This window comes from Bufo gargarizans, chromosome 6 (assembly GCF_014858855.1).
Source record: "Bufo gargarizans isolate SCDJY-AF-19 chromosome 6, ASM1485885v1, whole genome shotgun sequence".
In the NCBI taxonomy this organism is placed as follows: domain Eukaryota; kingdom Metazoa; phylum Chordata; class Amphibia; order Anura; family Bufonidae; genus Bufo; species Bufo gargarizans.
In genome coordinates, this window is record NC_058085.1 from 137,834,465 (window position 1) to 137,856,962 (window position 22,498).

At 43.0% G+C, this 22,498-nt stretch overlaps 1 protein-coding gene across 1 annotated transcript in view; it reads right to left on the reverse strand.

Moving 5' to 3' along the window:
• MAP3K14 (mitogen-activated protein kinase kinase kinase 14) overlaps nucleotides 1-22,498 on the reverse strand; it is a 38,158-nt gene that overhangs the window by 6,181 nt on the left and 9,479 nt on the right. The window contains exons 2-11 of the mRNA XM_044296972.1: nucleotides 12,352-12,602; nucleotides 11,293-11,365; nucleotides 11,016-11,208; nucleotides 9,180-9,626; nucleotides 8,445-8,582; nucleotides 6,415-6,544; nucleotides 3,150-3,281; nucleotides 1,618-1,722; nucleotides 666-829; nucleotides 77-227 (exon numbers count right to left, since the gene is read on the reverse strand). Of these exons, the coding sequence (XP_044152907.1) occupies nucleotides 77-227; nucleotides 666-829; nucleotides 1,618-1,722; nucleotides 3,150-3,281; nucleotides 6,415-6,544; nucleotides 8,445-8,582; nucleotides 9,180-9,626; nucleotides 11,016-11,208; nucleotides 11,293-11,365; nucleotides 12,352-12,586 (1,768 nt within the window). The 5' untranslated portion in view covers nucleotides 12,587-12,602. The remainder of the gene's footprint in view (nucleotides 1-76; nucleotides 228-665; nucleotides 830-1,617; nucleotides 1,723-3,149; nucleotides 3,282-6,414; nucleotides 6,545-8,444; nucleotides 8,583-9,179; nucleotides 9,627-11,015; nucleotides 11,209-11,292; nucleotides 11,366-12,351; nucleotides 12,603-22,498) is intronic.

Below are 22,498 nucleotides of genomic sequence, written 5' to 3' on the forward strand. Positions count from 1 at the left end.
TCTCAGCATGTACTGTCTGTAATATAGTTTTCCAGTTTTAATATCAGAAGGTACTGGGTGGTAATACTGAGCTTACTTTTTTGAAGTGCAATGTCTACTTTGTAAATGAGATCCAATGCATCTGCTCTGTTACTAGGATCCTTCCGTAGTCCATCCACTATAAGATTTTGGGTTAGATGTTGACAGTTTGGGGGGATTTCTTGCAAAGGTGGTGGTTCTGTTGCAATCTAAGGATAGAAGAGGAATAGAATATTTTGCACAAAAATATAAATCTTGTTTGTGGACTAATTGGCTTAAAATGTCCATCATTCTAAGGCCTCATGCACACGACCGTAGGTATGGTCCGCATCCGAGCCACAGTTTTTGCAGCTCGGATGCGGACCCATTCACTTCAGTGGGGCCGCAAAAGATGCGGACAGCACTCCGTGTTCTGTCCGCATCCGTTGCTCCGTTCCGAGGCCACACAAAAAATATATAGCATGTCCTATTCTTGTCCATTTTGCGGACAAGAATAGGCATGTCTACATTGGGCTACCCGTTCCGTAAATTGCACGGTCGTGTGCATGAGGCCAAATGCTGCTTTTTAATGTGTACATACAAAGGGTGGAAGTACTCTTTATAGTTTTGACTTCTTTTATTTAATTTGACAATATTAATATACTTACTTTCAGACATAAGGGTGCTTTGTGTGTGCGGCTCCACGGATGCCAGCCATTTAGCATGTGAAGAAGCATGCAACATGCACTCCACACATCTAATTTAGTGTCACAAGGCTCCCCACGCACGATTTCAGGGGCCATGTGTGTTTCAGTACCTGGGACATAGTCACCTATAGGAGACAATAAGTACAATTACTACAGTAATAGAAGCTGTAAAATATTTTTCACTTTTACCAGTCACTATTTTAGCCAACCATATACTGTTAACCCAGATTTACATGGTTCAAATTTCGGCCGATTATCAGGAACGAGCATTAGTATGAACACTCATTCCCAATAATCAGCCCATATAAAGGTGCCGCAGATCAACTGATAACCAAGCAAAACACCTGTTTATCGGGGGAAACCATTGTTGATGCAGACACCTAAATTATCGTATGTGGGCAGCAGATCATGCGGTGTAAACGCTCGTCCCCATACAGTGGTGTGATTGCTGCATGTAAACGTACCTCTTTACCTCCACTGATGAGCAGGATGTTTTTGGGAAGGAACTGTTCCTTCCCAAAAACTTCCTGCTCGTCTGTGGAGGTAAAGAGTATGCTTTTATAATCTTTAATCTGTAAAAATACACAATCTTAAGGTGTCCCTCCTATTGAAATCCCCCACCCAGTGTGACAATGGGAGTGGGAAGGCACAGGGTGCATGCTGAGCAGTACAGTTTTTGAGGGCAACAGGCAAAGGAAATGAAGATCAGACATGTTGGATGAGTTGTTATCAAAAGTATCTGGCAGCGGCTTGTCTCTTTCCCAATTGATATAAATGTACACACTGAGCGTGCATTTTATGGGGGTCTTAGCTCAAACTAGTACTGTACCCTCAAGGACAAAGTTGTTCTAGGCTATTTTCCGTTCATGTGTCTGTACTTGGGAACTTTTCATTATCTAACACTGTCACCTACCTGTCAGTAGCCGTATTTTACAACCACCAGGAGGGAGATGTGCTGCATGCCCGAAATCACACAAGTATGCAGTTTTGCCATGATCTGACAGAAGTACATTGTCAGCTGAAAAAAAAAAAGGAAAAAAGCTTAGATTGAAGACATTATACAGGAACATGAGAATACAAAACCCAAGAATAACAGGAAGACACAAATACCTTAGTTTAATGTAGCTTAAAGAGCAAGTTCACTTTAAAGAGGACCTTTCACCGATCCTGACACTGTGAACTAAGTATTCAGACATGTAGAGCGGCGCCCGGGGATCTCACTGCACTTACTATTATCCCTGGGTGCCGCTCCGTTCTCCTGCTATGCCCTCTGGTATCTCCGGCCACTAAGTTATAGTAGGCGGAGATTTCAATTACTAAGATATGGTAGGCGGAGTCTGCCCTTGTTCTGCTCTAGCGCTGGCCAATCGCAGAGCTCACAGCCTGGGAGGTAATTTTCTCCCAGGCTGTGAGCTCTGCGATGCGATTGGCCAGCGCTACAGAAGAACAAGGGCAGACTCCGCCTACCATAACTTAGTGACCGGAGATACCGTAGGGCATAGCAGGAGAACGGAGTGGCGCCGCTCTCCATGTCTGTATACTTAGTACAGTGTAATAATCGGTGAAAGGTCCTCTTTAAAGAGGGTTCCAGGCTCCTGATACTGATACCCTATCCTCAGGATAGATCATCAATATCTAATCAGTGGGGGTCCAACACACCACTCCCCAGCCAAGCAGCTGCTTTCTGCAGCCTCTATCACTGAATGGACAGGAAGTACAGCTCCGTTCAAAGTGTAGTGGCCATAATGGGTTACTGCGGCTAATCTTCCATCCATATCAGTGGGTGAACTGCAGTAACCCAGCACGGCAACTACTCTTCCTGCGCCAATTAAGAGCTTTTTTGGCACTGGAGGCTGCAGGGAACAGATGATCGCTGGGGGTGGGGGGTGTTGGGGTTCTTGGAGGGTTTGGACGACAATGCACTAATTATATGGGGACCTTTATTTAGGGAATACTATCAGTCATTGATAATAGCCAAATGCATTGTCTTGAGCTCAGAAAGAGCAGAGATTTATAACTATAAATTACGAAATTATTCAATCTTTCCTACAAAACTATATTTCAATTAGCTCAGCTCCTTCTGCACAATGTGTATTGTGCATTATAGTTCTATTCATTTGAATGTAGAGTTGCAGGAGATCACAAGATCTCCGAGCTAAAAGCTGAAAAGGAGCATCACTTTGAAGAATGCTCCCAACTGAGCCCAGCTCATAGGCTGTCAATAATAATAGATTTAAGGTGGGCAACCTGCGGCACCCCAGCTGTTGTGAAACTATAATTCCCAGCATGCTCCACTTATTTCTATGAGCGTTCTGAGAAGAGCAAGTATGCATGCTGGGAGTTGTAGTTTCACAGCTGGAGTGTTGCAGGTTGCCCATCTCTGGTATAGGTGAGCTTGCACATCAAAATTTTAAGGGACCAGGACAAAGATTTTGTGGTACTGACCTTTTATGTCTCCATGCACTATATTGGCAGCATGAAGGTGTTTTAGCCCTTGCAGTACTTGCCCTGTGTAATATAGAGCCCAGTCCTCTGCTAAGAAGCCACTTCTTTTGATTAGCTGGCCCAGAGATCCACCTGAAAAATATCATAGACACCAATTAGCTTCATTGTTCACATTAGTGAATTATAACTTGCCATGTAAAAGAACTATAGTCCACAACATACTGAAAATGTACTTGGTAAGGTATCTCTGTATAAGGTATCAGAGAGAAAGCTGCTTATCTTGGTCAGGCAGTACAATGCACTGGCCATGTCATTACCTCTCTCCCCGCTATTGAGAATGATGACAAGAATCAAAATACATGTGACAAGTATGTTACCAAGGCTGAAAATCATCTCTAAAAAGCACCATCACCTGGATGTGGCCACCGTGGAGTGAGAACCGCATGGCCATGCAAGCCACGACAGTATTCTTTTAACACAGATGTTTAAATTCAGCAAAAATAATTGGGCGGTTTTGTGGGTTACCCCATTGCCATTAACAATGTAGGTTGAAAACAAACAGTGTAAAACAGAACAAAAAGATGCAAAGTGGTATATAGTTTTGCAAAATGGTGCAAAATATAAAAAAATACACAAAATTCACAATGGTGCATAGTGTCATACAAGGCACAAAATAAGTCAACCAAAAATACAGCACAACCCAGAATTGCAAAAAATCCAATACTGCTAGATCCTTGGACGCGTCCATCTTCACGGGACCAAGATCCCTGTGTAGACGAACCCTTAGATAGTGGATCCTGAATTTGGCACTAATATACTAATAAGCCAGATAGCCTTAAAGGGGTTGTTCATCCTGGAGACCTTTCGGACAGACCCCCTAATGGGGCCAGACCTGCAGATGAAAGCATACTTACAGACTCCCCACCACTAGGTTCTGGCTCCTTCACCACCTGCCACCGCCTCACTGGTCTCCCAGCATCAATGTCCGGTTTGACACAGGTCATGTGGCTGTTGCATCCAATGACTAGCCATAGTGGTGATGGTGTCCCTTCATGCGCCATATCACTGGGTCATGTGACGTATGGGGACATGTCACCTTCGTGGCTAGTCATTGGCTGCAACAGCCACGTGACCTGTGTCAGACCAGATGTTGAGGCGGCAGGGGGGGAGCTGGAACCTAGTGGTGGGGAGCAGGTAAGTATTCTGCCTAAAAGGACCCTGGGGTTGAACAAGCCCTTTAAACATAGACAGTACAAAAAATGCAAGAGTAAATCTGGGCCAGTGTGCCGCTTTCTGATGATTTCTCTTTGATAAAGTCGATCCAGGTATCTGAGTCACTGTTTTTACCAGTGAGTCATTGTGCTGTTTGGCAAAGAATGCCTAATGATCTAGACACTAAGGGGGAGAGGTATCATGAGGCAAATCTTTAAAGTGAGTTTTTAGGAGTCTGTGTTGCTGTAATTTGTATCAAATTTATCAAATATCGCAGTTGATCAATTTGGCTTAAAGGGATTTTCTGGGAGTACAATATTGATGATCTATCCTCATCCATATCTGATAAGTGGGCGTCCGACTCCTGGCAACCTTGCCGATTATCTGTTTGAAGAGGCAGAGAGCCACAGCAATTTACACTGCATAGTAGTTTTGCTTGGTTTTGCAGCCCAAGCCCATTCACTTGAATGGGACTGAGGTGCCCATAGACTATATGACGTCACTAGCTTAGGAGGAGGCCGCAGCACACACCTGAGTGCTGTGGCCTCATCAAACACTTGACTGGTGGTGGTGCCAGCAGTTGAACTGCCACCCATCACATATTGATGATCTATCCTGAGGATAGGTCATCAATACTGTACTCCCTGAAAACCCTTTAAATAAGCTCAACAGGCTAACCATGCCCACAAACTGAAGTAAGTTGTGTAAAACTACAAAATATCTATTTTTTTTTATTTATTTTTTTTGCGCCAATAAGCCATACTTCTGCAGTGCAGAACTTGATAAATCCTATTCTGAATATCTATGGATGTCTGGTTTACAAATACAAAACCAAACTACTTATCAGACTACTTATCCTTGAGCAAGGGAATCGCAGTTCAGCAGTTAGAAACAAGATATGTAACTCTACCTGTAACAGCTAATAGTAGAATACTTAAATCAGCCATACAGATGACTACTGACCAAACCCATGTGTACTCCAGATATCAGGAGTCTGGCAGCCACTTTCTCCCCTCTCCCACCTACAACAGACAACGTCTGCTGGCCGGTCATGCAGATGTATGGGGGGATAGTTGTCAGTGCACTGTCCCCACTGCAGGTGGTTAAAGTGTTACTGTCGCTGTATTTCATGTATTATATGTCCCATGGGCTCTGTATGGAGTGGGAGGTTCCCTAGTGGCTAGGAAGGGCTGGCTCCACCATTTCTTTTCTAGGAGGAAAAGAGTTGCAGACGAGTACACCGCTAAGGAGCAGTGCTAACAGGGAAACCATCTTAATCTGGATTATAAGCAGTAAAAGTCACAGTATTTATGTCATCCCTTGAGGTAAAGAACTTTTGGATTCTACAGAAAGTTGAATGTCCACAAAGGAGATGTGCAAACCATTTGTTAGAGAAAGGTAGCACACCTACATTGAGGCTACAGACATCTCTGCATGTGGTAGGGGCGAGCTTCAGGTTCACAGGCTGTGTTCCACTGAGGATACTAGAGATATATCTATATATCTGAAGACAGAGAAAGTGCACCCCTTAGGCTGGAAAAGGAGAGATTGTATAGCCTGATTGATAGAGAGAGGCCAGCCTCCCATACACAGCCTTAGAAATTACATATGCCAACTGTAAAAACTGCACTTCATGCTTGTGTAAATCATCTGCAAAATAGCCTCAGTAAAGTACAGTGGACTTGATACACTAAAATCCGGTCTCATCATTGTGTGCACCAACATCTTCATTGCTATCACAGCAATTCAGGAAACCCTGCCTTGCACCTAAAAACATAACAGGACTGAGGGCACCCCTCCTAACATCAGGCAGGAGCTCCAACATCAGGGTGTGCCCCTATAGCTGCACAGCCCAGGGAGCATCCGAACTTTGGGTACAACTACTCCCAACCTTCCCACCACCCCTGCAGCTCATTTCATCAGTTATCTTGTGTGCAGAAGCAGTTTTAATTTTACTTCACACACTCTGGTGAGATTTTGGGTGTTAGTGCTAGATTTACAACCATTTCTTATTACTTGTCATTTGTAATAAGTCAGGAGTCCTGAACCTTACCCTCCATGTGCTTTATAAACACAGTGATCCAGGATCCTTCTCGGACAGCCCCGTACACTGGGATTATTTTTTCAGAATTGACAGCTAGGCAGCAGGTCAGCTCCTCAGATCGAAATCTGTCAACATTAATCTGAAAAGAGGAAGAGAGGAAATAAAATTAGACCTGGAGGAAGTGAAAGTGAATGGATTAACTTCAACCTGCTCTTTTACATTGTGTTTACACCACATGCATATGCCTCCGATGTGAAACATCTTTAAAAATGTAACATCTCTTTATGAGCTACCTACACATGTTGAACTGCAAACATCTATGGAGGCCTAAAGTGGTTGTCTGGGTTCCCCATTTTTACTCCTGACATAAGCATCAGAGCATTTCATAGCTTTTTTGTTTATATTATTATTACATTGCTATGCTGAGGCTTCTACCTAGCAGTGTTCCTGGTGACATCACCAGCTCTGATGGGCGAGCTTTAGAGTTGCCCTACCCGTTCTACAGGCTAGAGCAGGACTAAAGCCCGCCCATTAGTGCCGTGACGTCAATGGGCTCACTGCTTAGGTGGAGGCTTCCTGCAGTAGCTGGAGAAGAAATGGCATTCATACGAGAAGCAACCTTTTGCATAAACTGCATCATGATATCCTGACGTTCGCTCTGTCGCCTCACTTCATGTAACAATTCCTGAACGACAGGCTTGGGGTGACCAGCGAGGTCCATGGCCTCAGTGTACTGTCACGAACCAGTGGGTGTGAACCCACTGTGCCACGTGTCCTACCTCCTCTAAGGGTGTTGTCTAAGTGAACCCCTGGATCTTCAAAATACCCCTGATGGTGGGGATAGACTTTCCCAAGGGGAACACCAGGTCACTACCTCTTGAGGAGGATAGGCGCATGAGGCACCTGAGAAAGGTACCAGAGGCGCAGGACCGAAGGATGAGGCAGAGGAGTAGTCAGTCAGGCAAAAGGTCAGGGCAGGCGGCACAGGTACAGGTCAGGCAATCCAGTTTGGTAACAGGAGAGTCAAGTCAAGCAGACAGGGATTTAACAGGTAGCATAGTCCAGGAATACAGATATAAGTCAGGAACACTAGCGGAAACCAGGAACCTTAGCAGGACACAAGGACCTTGACACTGAGGCATCTGGGAAGGGGGCTGAGCCACTTATATATGCGCAGGAGGGCTAGGATAGGTCAGCGAGGTCACATGACCTAACCCATAAAGCCAAGGAAGTGAAATGCGCCGGCCCTTAAAGGGAACCTGTCACCTCTACTATGCTACCCTCACTGAGCGTTTCTAAATGTTCATTGTGTTACCCTAAACATATAAATTACACTTTTAATTTCATTTGCAGACAAATTCAATAAGTATTATGAATTTTGTGAGACCAGAGAAGAGTCATATTTTCAAGCTCTGACTCATCTCAGGGTAATTTGCATATGTATCAAATCTGTTTTTTTACACAATAAAAGCACACAGAGCTATGGGGACTGGGTATTGCAGATGTGCTAGAGGCACGGCCCCTCCTATCGGTGGATTAATTTTTTGCAGCCCTGGGGCAGATATATGATGACCCGGATCGTATTGCTCTGGCTGAATCTAAACTGCGTATTAATTTAATTTATTGTGCCTAGGTGATGTAAATGATGGTTCAGTCTTGTCCACAGTGCCTATCTCCAGAGTGTATACTGTACATGATGGACCCACTTTAAAGTAAGGTCTAACTCGAGCTAGAGTAAGCCACCCATCTTCCTAGAGCTAGCTACCCATCCTGCTGCTGAAGAGGCAAGCAGGTTTGCTGGCAAATCATTTTATCCAATGGACGACCATGTAATACATGGTTACACCAAGTCTGCCAAAGTGGGAAATACCCTTTGCAGAGGCTATTTTCTCTGGTCATACAAAAAAAGGAGCCCCCTTTATAAAGCGCATATAGCCAATAGGAAATGTGGTCCGGTGTTGTCCAGCTGGGACAACCTGTTTGTCCTTGATGCTTTTAAATAAAACCTATATGGACATTTATGAAGAAATTATACTTACTGTTTTAGCTGCAAATTTAAAACCAGTTTCTTTGTCTTTTCCTAAGAACACATCTCCAAATGCTCCACTGCCCAGCACCTCTTCACTTTTTGTCCAATGGATATTTGTTTTGTATTCATAATCTTGCGTCCTGAGACCCTAAAGAAAATGAGAAAATGTGTCTTATCTAATAAAGTCCTGTCAGAAAAGGAAAATCATATCAGCTGTAGTATCTTGATACAGATGCTGTTTTTATCCCTAAAAATAACTACGTTTCCTGTAAAGACTCTGCTATTGGGTTTAGTACTTGTAGGTCCATGATGATACATTTTCCCACAGTCTCTCTACAAACACATTCTTTAATCTAATCAGCTTGTAGGAGCGACAGGGACATTGCCATTACACCTAGAGGCTCAGCTCTCTCTGCAACTGCCTCGCTCTCTCCACTTTGATTGACTTTAGGACAAGTCAGGGCCAGGTGTGAAGACAATTTCACTGCCTGGCCCTGTCAATCAAAGTGCAGAGGGAACTGAGCCTCTAGGTGTAATGGTAAGGCTCCTGTGTTCCTAGAGAATCATTTGCATATATTAAAACTTCATTTTTCTCAGCAATTTAGACACATGTGCTAAGAGCACATGCAACAGGTCAGCCAGTTTCCTACGTACAAATCTGCTGACAGATGCCCTTTAAATGGGTTGCTTAGTCAGTTCTCTAGGTCCAAAATTATGTCTTGATTAGTTTGGTATATTGTTATACCTTGTCCAGTAGGATCCCTTCGTTGACCTCCTGTTCACGATCATAATCATTCTTCCAGGATTTGGCTAATGTGCACAAGTTGTAGGGTTCTCCAAAGCTTACACTATCCTTAAGAGCAAACAATACCCCCTCTTCCACAGATTGGGTTTTTGAGTCTGTAAAGGAGTTGGAGAACTTGAAGGAACCCCTCTGTAGGTTAAATTTTTCATAATCATCAGTCCCCAAAGCAGTAATAATTTTAGATGATTGATCAAGTAATAGATTTGATGGAGGCTGAAGCTTTCCAGCACCCACATGGTAGATGCATTGACATGGACTGATAAGCTTGTGGAGCACTTTTAGGTTGTCATAAGCATAGGGTTGTGAGTTTGGAGGCGGGTACTGAATGTTTTCATTAGTTGGTTGGATGCCACTTGTATGCCACTGTTTTGACTGAGATTCTTCATCCTACAGAAAACCAGAAAAACGATATTTAATTAAGTCTGCTCTACTCTACTAGTCAATGAGTGTCCATACCATCACTTGGGAAGAAAGACTTTGCAGAGCAATCAGGAGATTAAGTCATACATTGCTTTATTTGCACTGCTGCCGCTATAGTGATCACAATTGCATTCTGATTGACGACTGCTATCCCCATCTGGCTGAGGTCAAAATAGCTAGCCAAATCAAGGAGATGCTGGACTTATTAACCAAACTGTAGAAATAGTGCTTTATTTAAATCAATGAAAATAGGACTAATTTCACACAAATGTGTTTGGTCTGGGAAACACGCCCAATGTAACAGATCCTGTGAGTTTGGCTCAGAGTAGTGGTCCAGGAAATTTGTCTCAAAAAGGCAACCCTTTGCATACACACTATTAGGGCATATGGACTTCACAGAGAGGAGTCTCCTTTTGGGGAGTCCCCGGTATGAAAGAGAGGGCAGAACTGTTAACAAACAGGGGTTCTTGCCGTAGCTTGAGCCATTCATTTAATGGGGGACATGTAGTACTACATTTTAGATGGAAACGTCCCATGTTTAAAATCCACTGTTTTGATAAAACTTTTGATATGTTATAGAGACATATCAAGCTTTTAGATCTGTGGGGCTCTGAGAGCTGAGATCCCCACTAAATGTTATAAAAAGGAGTGAGAAGCTCTCGCGTATTGTGCTGTCTCTCCTCACTGTAGGAGAGGAAGAGAGATATCCTCAAAAGAAAGTCTATGGGACCATCTTGATTTCGTCCCCTGCAGCTAGGAAAAAGAGTGTGATATTCTAGTGACCAGTGGGGGTCTCAGCACTCAGACCCTCACCGATCCAAACTTTTGAGATGCCTCTATGACATATGAAAAGTTTTCTGAAATCCCAGTGAACCAAGGTGGCTGCCAATTTAAAAGAGGTTGACCATGATCCATGAAAGCAGATGGATTTCTGCAAGGCTCATTCAGATTAATGGAACCGAACAGAAACTTCGGCAACAAAATCTGCCTTGTGTGAAGGCACCCGTGCTAGCATCATACAATTTCCATGATAACGTCAAGTAGAAAAACTTTTCCACACAAGATAATGGCCGCTAAATCTGATCCACTTTTTACATTAATTGCCAAATGTTCAATTTTCGATGTAAAGGTCAATTGTTTCGAGACACAATTGATGCATATGATGGGTTCATAGAAAACGTATAGTATGCCCAAGCAGAATATAGGTAACTACACCTAATCACCTTGTGATGGTGCCCTGGTTTCAGACTAAATTCTCTGTTTCAAAACTCAAGGTGGTCATGCATAGTACATTGCAGACAGCTATCAGCCCCGGTGCCCCCAGTAACAGATGTATTTTGCCATAGCTCACATTACCTGTACAGGTATCGGTGTGCGTGTCTCTTGCTCTGGGGTGGTCTGGCTTCCTATAGCTGTGGTGGCATTATTATTCTTAACACTTCTTTTCCGCCTCTTTTTCTTGCTCTTTGGAAATCGTGGTGACTGTGCCAATTTGCCTTCTGTTGCATTTACCACATTATTTGGAATATGCTCATTGCATTCGGTTAAACTGTGAAGAGATGAATTCATAATTGAATGCAAATGCCATAATAGCCCCCAGGTCTTTATTAGTAGGGTGGATGTGTTTAATTACCTGTACTGCTTGGAGTCTGTGATGTACAGAGGACCTTCCTGGGAAGTTGGGCAAATTTCTTGATTATTCTCACCTGAAAAATGATACAAAATATTTGTTTTTATAAGCTGTATGTAGATCTAAGGGAGGTTATATGGAGTAATAGGAGGAGATATATAGAGAAGTTACATGGAGTAATAGGAGGGGATATAGAGAGAGGGTATATGGAGTAATAGGAGGAGTTATAAGGGGAGGTTATATAGAGTAATAGGAGGAGATATAGGAAGAGGTTATATGGAGTAATAGGAGGATATATAGGGAGAGGTTATATGGAGTAATAGGAGGAGATATAGAGAGAGGTTATATAGAGTAATAGGAGGAGATATAGGGAGCGGTTATATGGAGTAATAGGAGGAGATATAGGGAGAGGTTATATGGAGTAATAGGAGGAGATATAGGGAGAGGTTATATGGAGTAATAGGAGGAGATATATGGAGAGGTTATATGGAGTAATAGAAGGAGATATAGGGAGAGGTTATATGGAGTAATAGGAGGAGATATAGGGGAGGTTATATGGTGTAATAGGAAGAGATATAGGGAGAGGTTATATGGAGTAATAGGAGGGGATATAGGGAGAGGTTATATGGAGTAATAGGAGGAGATATAGAGAGAGGTTATATGGAGTAATAGGAGGCGATATAGGGAGAGGTTATATGGAGTAATAGGAGAAGATATGGGAGAGGTTACAGGGGGTAATAAGAGATGATATGGGAGAGGTTATAGAGTAATAGGTATAGTAGTAACAGTTATGGTATTAGTAGCTGAAACATACAAATGCAGCCGAGCAAAACTTGATGGTTAACATGTTCAGTAAAAAATTGCAAGAAAATGTTAACTGACTTTTCAATGGATTTCAATGGCTTTTGTCACAAGATAACCGAGATAACACTGTGTCATGTTATCACAGTCAATTTGAGCTCAGCTAGATCTGTAAAGCTGAAACATTACAAGTAACAAGTTATGTAAAACTGGAAGGAAATTTGGGTCAAAGAAATTAATTATAACATGACAAGATCTTACATTCAGGTTGTGCTATGATGGAGATTCCCAGGGCAGAGCTGTCTTTAGTCTCGGTGGCTGTTCCCTTCAGCAGTAGTTTGGCCCAGTGTCCATCCTTATTCTGGAGAAGAGCTTTGGGTATTCCTGCTTCAACTGCTGTCTTATCTACCGACTCAAGAGGCTTAATGAGCTTGAGAGAGTGCACAGGGGTCTTGGAGGGGACTGTCGTTTGACCGTCATGGCAGTCTATGGCCATGTTTGTTTTCTATAACCTGAAGACAAATGATAGTGTGAGACATGTTGTATTCCTATTGAGAACAGGTCCTTTCAATTCATTTCCTATTGACAAGTGCACATATTGTTGATTTACGCACTGGGTGGACAGGTTTTGACAACATAGATTTTTGGTTCCTTATGTCATTGCTACAACATGCTAAGGAGCATATAGTGAAATGCATTCACTTCTCCACAAGGAGGACTCAACATGTAATTTTTCCAGTACTTTACATATGTCTTAGTCCTAAAATACTCAAACATGTACAATCTGGAGAAAAGTCAGATATTTCTTGTGCCGGGTGGAAAATAAAGCTAATTTAAAGGCTACATCTTTATATGGTAAAACAAGTGCAGGGACAAGGCAACATCACCAGAGGAGGACACACTGGCAACAATTCATACTGCTCCACATGGTAGTAAGAAAAAATATAAAGTGCTAGTGCAATTATATCAATACAATCAATCATCAAGGCAGAATGTTTTACCCATGCTGTGCCTCCTCCGAGATGGCACCAACCCTGATGTGCGTTTCGGCTAACCTTCGAACCCCCAGACAGAGGTTTGCCGAAACGCAATATAATTATTGATTTTGTTGCGGTGTTAGGCCAAGCTTTATTGGTATAATCTTTATATGGTACTCTAGACACTTTCAGTTATTCCCAACAAGACATGGATGAGGGTCAGTTTTGTTTGTAGAGCCAAGAATGCTCCTTCTGCTCCAAAATGGCATCAATTTATACGAAAAATAATATTGTCTTTTGACCATGAGCATGACAGGGTCCCTGGAGATCGGGCCAAAACAGCATCTCTTATTTTAATGGGTATCTGCACTCCAGAAACCAAGTCATCGTGAAGAGGAGATGGACAAAAGACGAAGCCTTCCTGTTCAATATTATAATAGGTGGACCTGAAAGGAACCCATTCAATTATTTGCTAATTTTGGCTTGACTTGTTCATTCTATTGTCAAATCAGTATTCTGAATGGAATGAACTTAAAGGACATCTGACAGCATGATCACGTTTACACTGCCAGGCCCTGTCAATGAAGTGCAAAGAGAGCTCTAGGTGTAATGGCCATGCCTACATTGCGCCTAGAGGCTCATTTGCATTTATTAAAACTTCATTTTTCTCAGCCATGCGGGCACATATGAACATGGGACCAACACAGATGCCTTCAGCTGCCAAGTGCACATGTAACAGTTCAGCCAGTGTCATAGATACAAATTTGCTGACAGATGCCCTTTAACAGTGCGTACACATTTTATTGGAAGCTAATGGCAAAAATAATATACTTCAGTGCATCAGTTATGCTGCGCACACTCCTTTGAAGGCAATGGCTGAAATGCTGGATTATATTTTGCCGCTAAATACTGCTTTTCTAAGGTTAGTACAATGTGATATTTAATTATTATTTTTTTACATGTGAAGAAACACAAATCCATTTCATTTACCTATTATTCCTACAGAGATGGATTTATTAGTAACAGTTTACGTCTCTTGTATTACTATATTTTTACTGACTCACAGGTATCTTATCTATCATGAGTGATGACGGTTAAATAGCAATTCCCCAATGATATTGAATTCACGCTACATGATCCATGCCAAAGCTAGCACAAAGCAGTGTACCCGCAAATGCACCCACAAAGATAACTATCAGGGAGCCAAGTGAATGACAACCAATGTGAAATGTCATTCATTAGGCCCTTTTTTACAAATGTTCCTACAAATTCATGTTCAGATCATTGCCCCTTGTAAGTATGTCCACTGATCACCTGTATGAATAGGCAATTGCCCATTTTTATTTGCATTCACATCTTGCACATGACGGCAGCACATCTTCCCATGTAAACGGGGATAAGCTGCTGACGAGATGCAAACTGTACGGGGGTGAACGATCATAGCTGCATTTCGCAGAGCTCTGGATGCTGCTGGATAGTGTTGATCACAAAATATTTGAATTGCGAATTTTCATACGAAGGCACTCCCCCTCCGCCGCGTCTGCCCGCCCTTAGTCTCTGTTCTAACCTCCCTCCTCCTGTCCGTAATCCCGCGCATGCGCACGCTAAACTGCGATGCCCCGGCCCGACAGTGCTCATTTAATGCGCACGCGCCGGGTAATAGGGCGAATCTGCGTGAAAGACTCCCTTTAATCAGTACACATGATCCCTCCCTGCTTCTAGCTTGTGAGCCAATGAGAAGGCTGCAATATCTTTGACTTTAGGAGTAGTGCGAATTTTCATAATGCAAATTTCTATAGTGAATTTTTCAAATGACGATTTCTGCAATCAAGAAAATAATGACTGAAGATAACAAATCCGCGAATATATAGCGAATATTCACCCAAATATTTGCGAAAATATCACAAATTTGAATTTTGCGCCTGCCGCTCATCACTACTGCTGGACTCTTCACCAGCAATTTACATGTGCTGTAAGTAAACTTCTCCTTCTATAAAGGAGAAAAGGACCGTGACATGTGTAGTACCCTAAACCATTAGTACCCCAGCAGTGCCCTTAGTACCCTAAACCCTAGCAGCATAGTGACGTGCAGGAGACATGGTCACAGGGTAATGCATACAATACATAGGACTTGGTGCCAAAATATACCCTCCAAGTGTCCGCATACAGTCATCCGCATTTACCCCATAAGAGTGCCAACCATAGTGTTCCAAGGAGTTTTAGTCATGATGCCCCATAACAGTGCCATAAAGATGGTACTGCATTAAAATATGTTCCCTCAACTATGGGACTAAAATGTCACTTTACAGTATAAACCATTAAAATGACATTACTTTCTGAATCGGACATGCTTTCAGTGGAGACCCGCTCACAGTACATGTAAACTTACTCAGGCAGCTGGCTGGTTACTCCATGTGCTCGAAAGTATATAGACTACTTTCAGTTTCTGTCAGAAGGTCACTGAAGCCTGCCAGTAACAGGGCCTCCCTCTTCCCTGCTCGCCTGTCTCCTCCTCTCCAGCCCCACTTTCCTGCTCCCCTCTTCTTTTCCTGTTACTCTCCTGGCTGCCATTCTTTTTATTTCTGTTATTTGTTTTGCCCACGCCCCTTCATCCTGTTCACTTCTATCCTAAGCTGCATTGTTTCTGCCGCTTTCGCCTATCGTTATTAATTTGTATCATTTTAGCCCTTATTTTTGCCTGTTATCGTACAAACATGACAGCAGCTATTGGCTGTTTTAGGACAGTCTGTGTCTCCAGTTCCATGTGTTCTGCTGACAGGTTTATAAGGTAGAAATTAAGAAAGTCATTAAAGAGCTACTTTGGCTGAAGGTGCAATTCTGAAATATTACTGGTGTCCTACCATCCATGGAGGCAGGCCATTGCGGCACCGGTCTCTCGCTGGCAGCACTGTTGGGGATCTACACAGCCTGTTGGATGGGTTTGGCAGTAAAGGATGGTTTGTTCATATGTTCACGGCGGGATTAGGGGATGCTATAGGTTACAACTGAGGACACCCACCAGGAAGGGCACATCCATATTTATATTTAAGGGAACCCTCCGTCCACAGGGTATAACGTTTTTGCAGCTTTTGTGTAACATATTTTTTTAAGTGCTTCTGAAAGTAAAGTTTCACCTTCAGGAGGCCCATATCAGGAAGGGTAATAAATGTGTAGTAATGGATATAGATAGCTAAAGCTTCAGTTTTGCATCTAGTGTGACATGAAAAAGTTAACAGTGCGTGTCCCTTTAAACAACGCCTTGTAATACCGCCCTCTCTCCTTCCCCCTCTGTCTTTGACTTCTAGGCTAGATCTGCAGTTCTTGAGAAATGTTTTTTCGTGATTCGGGAAAGTGTATCTATGTAATAAACAGGAAGTTGAAGGCAGAGAAGCACTACGTACAGTGACACTACCTTAATCAGATATTCTCACCCCAAAAGGCACATTCACGAAACTGCTATATTTTTTTATCATGTAATGACTTCTTAGAGTAACAAGCTATAGCAATCAGGTGATCATTCAACCACTGGGCACAAGGACAAGGGTTGAATGATCACCTGATTGCTATAGCTTGTTACTCTAAGAAGTCATTACATGATACAGCCTTAAGAGAGAGCTTGTGTGCATCTGTGGTGGACCTGGTGCAAACAAGTATTATGTAGTCACTTATGGTATGCTATAAAATGGGAACCATTAAATAAATGGTACAGGCACTGTCAGCTTCCCCAGCAGCCTTACTTCTCCAATCAGCTGACCTCTGAGGGAGGAAAGTGGGGGTGTACAACAAGTTAACCATCTAAAAGAGGACCTGTCTCCACAAAATGCAGTGCAATCTGCAGGCAGCATGTTATAGAGCAGGAGGAGCTGAGCAGATTGATATATAGTTTTGTGGGAAATTATTAAGTAAAACTTGTAATGTATACATTTATATCTCTGCATTTAAGACCGCCCCTGTGTACAGCTATCAGTAACTGACAGCAGTCTCTGTATACATGCTTACACAGGGAATGCTATCAATCAATGATAAGACGGCCCCTCTGCACAGCTATCAGTGACTGACAGCAATCTCTGTATACACACTTACACAGTCAATGCTATCAATCACTGATAACTCCCTCCGTGTACAACTGAAGTCAGAAAAAGCTGAGATATAAATGTATAAATTACAAGTTTTTTACTGACTATCTTCCTTTCTATATATTAATCTGCTCAACTCCTCCTGCTCTATAACATATTGCCTGCAAAAAATGAAAAAGGTGGAGCAGCACTTACAGTTGTATGTAAAGCATTGTACAGTCCATTAGGTGGGTTAGGTTCTAGCTTTTAGATCCCTAGTAGATAGTATAAAATAAAGGTTACCGCAGCACTCAGTGTCTTCCATTCAACATGCAGCTTAAATTTCCTGGTGAATAAATCTGCACATTGAGTGCTGCGGTAACCTTTATTTGATAACATACTGCCTGCAGATTTCACTGCTTCTTGTGGTGATAGGTCCTCTTTAAATCAAGATGTGGGTTAAAGGGATTGTCTCACAAATTAGTTATATTTCTCTGTTACATCATGTAAAATGTAATTATTTCAATTGAAATCATTTACATTTGTGCTCCTGTGTCTAGATATTACAGTTACATACTTATTATGCCGCCCCATGCTGTTCTCTTTATTCTCGGATTGTGAGTGCCACTGCTTCTTCTTTGCTGTTTTATATTGTTGATGATCTACTGTCCGTAATCGCACCACCATGTACCGATATACAGCCCTTGTCCGTCCGGCACATGGAGTAGTGGCATGAGGATTTTGTGCAGTAGTAGTGAAGTCCTTCTATCTTACATATCTTTTTATTGTCACTCAGGCTCTCCACCTAATGTGTCCAGGTGCAATGGTCACACATGCTCAGTAGCTCAGTCCGAGCCCTTGTATCTCCTTGTACACAGGCAGCAGAGTGATTGTGCAGAACAGCCACTAAGAATCAATGCATCAGAAGCAGCTTCTTCTCACCAGCACTGGACACATTAGGTGGACCAGGAGGGCACTGTAACAAGCATGCAACAGCTATCTCTATGCCGCCCTTTGTTGCTTTGCATTATGGAACACATGTTTTTGGGGAACTTATGGTATTAATGCATCTTTTTACACTTTCCACAAGTTCTCGTTTAGTTTTCCCTGTATGTATACTCATGTAACAGTATCCAGGACCCTCCTCCACTTCTTATTGCTAGGCTCAGCGGTTTGGAGATTAGTCAGCGAGCACAGCAGGATATGCTTCTTATGAGTAAGTGATTCAGAATGCCTGGGCCTCTGACTGACCCGTCTTGGTTTCTGCATTCAGACTTAATAATGAGATACAGATCCCAGCTTTCTTACAGTTTATCCGGATGGCCCTTTGAAGTGGCACACAAGTATTAAATATACGTTATAGCAGGATATTGAAATGATCAACTACGATTGATCAGCGCATTGCAGCTTTTCCAATTGTCCTAGAAGCTGTCTAAGGTAATTAACAAAGAAGTGCACAGGTCTAGCTTAGAGCCTTGACCAAATATTTCCAAATTATATGAATTAAATGTACTGGTCCCTTGCTGGGGATCAAAGGGAATAAAACTTAACGTTTAATGATATTAAAATTAAAATAAATGGCACAAAAAAAGGATACAAAGAATAGACAAGCCCGGACAGCCCCCGACTTTACACCCTCTGATTTGGGCCCCACAGTGACCGCATCACGCGCTTCATTAGCGCTTTTTGTCTATGTGCTTTGACAGCCCACTGGCTAGCTAGCACCCACAGTCCTGTTGATAGGATTTTCTGTTGTCCGGTCCCACTGGCCTGGCCACCATACCTGGAGCTCGAATAGGCCCCCCTGGACCATTCTATAGCATCCACTAGCCATCACCCTGGCTCACCGACTCAGCTCCCACACCTGTAGCTAGCTCCCTTAGTTGGTCTAGCTGCCAATATTGCTCTTTTTTTCAGGCACTATTTTGCCTGCTACCCTGTACTTTTTACGTCCCCTGATGAGTTTTTTCTAAACGGAAACGTGACACGTCGGGACATCTCTAGGGCTTAATAGGGACACCGGCCCGTACCAGGGTTAGGTATCCGGACGGGGTCGCTCCTTGCGGAGCAAGCACTCCGTATAGGTAGGCAGGGTCTACTAGCCCCCTTCCCCCTCACCAGGGATACACTAGGGACTAACACTCCCGACCTTACCTACCGTCCAGCATATCTTGGTACCATCCTTAATGCACGTGCTCCAGTGACCAGCACCCTCCAAGAACTGGACTTCTCTCCTGTGGCATCACCGACCAGGTTCCATCCACACAGACCTGTCCGTCCATCAAACCATCCGGGTGAGAACTTTCCATACTTTCACTGGTGCATATTCGTGCAATTGTCTTTGGCCCATCCGGGCTTGTCTATTCTTTGTATCCTTTTTTTGTTCCATTTATTTTAATTTTAATATCATTAAACGTTAAGTTTTATTCCCTTTGATCCCCAGCAAGGGACCAGTACATTTAATTAAGGTAATTAACACCGTATTTAACCAATAGCTGAAACTCTTTGGAAAATGCTTGCATTGGGTTCTCTTACCTCAGACGTTGATGGACTACTGCTAGGATAAGCCACCAATGTCAGAAGTGTGTGGGATCAACCTCTGGGAGCAGTACTTGTCTCTAGACTGGGGCTCCGAAAGTGAATGAGAGTGCACGACGCATGCATAGCATGCTCCTCATTCACTTCTATGGGAGTTCCGAAAATAGGTGAGCGAGCTCAGTTATTCTCAGAAGTCCTTTGGAAATGAATGGGGGGCGGCTGTGCATGCGTGGCTCTGCTCTATTCAGTTCGGGAAAGCCGTTCTGGAAATAGGAACAAGTCTCGGAGGTGAGACCCGAACCTATCTAACATTATTCTAGTAATATTCCATCAATGCCTGAGGTAAGACAACCCCTTTAAAGGCTCTTAGGCTGGGGCAACACTGCAACTTGGGACTCAACAAGGGGGTTCCCAACATGAAAGAAGAGAATGGGGTTGCAAGGCAACTTGCAAGTTGCCACAACTGCAACCCCAGCGTTGTCAAAAGCACAGCAGTAAAAAGGGACCAGCCATTGAATTTTGGCTTGCTTTTGTCTCCATTTTCCCTAAGGTAAGCAAATCCAGTAGTCTCATGAGTAGTCTCATGGTCACTTAAAGTCCACCTTCCAAAGAAGTAACATTAGGGGATTTAGGGAATAGAACTGGAGACCAAATGATCATTTAGGAGAAAGAGAGAACGTGGCCAGCAAGACCTATTTTTTAATGACTGACAACAGAATGTAAATTCTTAAGACAAAATGCCCAACAGGTCAGACCCAACATATGACTTGTTTGCAGCGTTCGGGTGTCCGCCTGGCTGTGCGGAGGCAAACGGATCCGTCCAGACTTACAATGTAAGTCAATGGGGACGGATCCGTTTGAAGTTGACACAGTATGGCTCAATTTTCAAACGGATCCGTCCCCCATTGACTTTCAATGTAAAGTCAAAACGGATCCGTTTGCACTATCATGAAAAAAAAAAAAAATTAAAAATTTTTTTTTTTTTTTTTTTTTTTTTGTTCATGGTAATGCAAACGGATCCGTTCTGAACGGAGCCACCGTCTGCATTAATATGAGCGGATCCGTTCAGAACGGATCCGATCGAACGCTAGTGTGAAAGTAGCCTTACCCTGCTGATCAGACAGAAGTGAATAGGAGCGCACTGCGCATGGCTGGCCACCACTCCCATTCACTTCTATAGGCAGCCCTATAGAAAATGAATGGAGGGCGGCTGAACATGCGCCGTGCACTCTCCACCACTTTCGGGGCTCCGTTCTCAACATAGGTGTGGGTCTTAGCGCACTATAACACAATGGGGACATATCCTAGTGATATGCCCCCGTTGTTTGTGATAAAACAGCCCCTTTAAGTATTTACCTTATTATACAGCATTTCCCCTGTATGTATGGCCACATGTTACCCCTAAGATAACAGATGATTGCCTGGGCTTAATTCAGAAGCCGGTCACCTGGCTGGTTTCATTTCATAAATGGCGGGCTCAGTTTTAATATAGTGAGACAGCGCCCAACCCCATGCCTATGACAGTATTAATAAACTTGCCATACTATGTCCTTTTGCAGCAATATATGGCATCCACTGGTACGGTAACTATTACATTTCGTTCTATTTGCTGATTATGTAGTAATAATACACCTTGTAAGATTGCAGTGATAACTCCCAGATTTGATCATAAAAGTTGGATTGCATACAATAGTTAACTCTAACATGCCCATGCAAATGAAGCAGAAAGTGGGTGAAGAATGTGTAGGTGTATAGGAGATGTAATTATGGATGAAAGAACTTGTTGCTTTCATTCCCTTCATCACATTGTGATGCTTTACATATCTTTCACCATCTCCAGAACATTAGTCATTGCCATCCTCAAGGTCCTTGTCATGAGGATTTGATTTTGGGCCATATGGGATGAAGTGGGTGACTACGATGCATGCAAAGTTGTCCTATGACATCTGTTGTACTAACGATGTGAGTACAGTACAACAGACCAGCAGTGATTCCTCAAATAGAAGGCTCTGCAACAGGAATACTCCCTTAAAGTATAACTGTTGTATTTTTTTTTTTTTTTTTGGAGTATTAGATTGTGGTGATTAATATCTCCTTGGTGGCCCTATTTCAACTTTTCACTGTGTATTCAATTACCCCTTAATTCCACAGTTTTGTTCCCTTTATTGCCTATTTTTACCTGTGCTTAAAATCAGGTTGCTAGGCAGGGTCCGTCTATGTGTTGAAGGACGGAGGACGCAGAAGCACGCAGCGTGCAAGGTCAGATTACAGACAGCCAGGGACTGTAAGTAAATAATTAAAGCCAGGTCCTCCCCAAGAGCTGATAACAGTGCCTGGGCTGTGTGCATTTCTCCCTGTCCCTGCGCTTGGCAGACGCTCCCTCACTCAGCAGAGCTGGAGAATGCAGAGTGGAAGCAGCGCAGACCAGGGAAGGGAGACCTGCCATCTGCTCAGTGTATAAATGGAAGCAACATGTGGTAAGAGGACCCCTGTGTGCTGCAGGAGATTAACCCTTTAGGGGGAGGGCTGTGGTTACTGACACTTTTGGGGGGCTATTGTTACTGGCTAGTGAGGGCAGGCGGGATTAGCCTCAGGGTGAGGGCAGTGGCGGCCATCTTAACTGAATAGTGAAATTGCAGTTTTATGCAGACTGGTTGCTAAAGGCTGAATCTTATTAAATATGGGGTAAGTCAGTCTAATAGTAACTGATTCTGGAATATAATGTTATTAGTAACTACATATAAGAAAATTGAAATTAGGGTCTAAGTGTGACAGTTATCCTTTAAGCAATTAACTGTGACTGGGATACTGGTTTACACAATTGTCTGTAACAGAAAT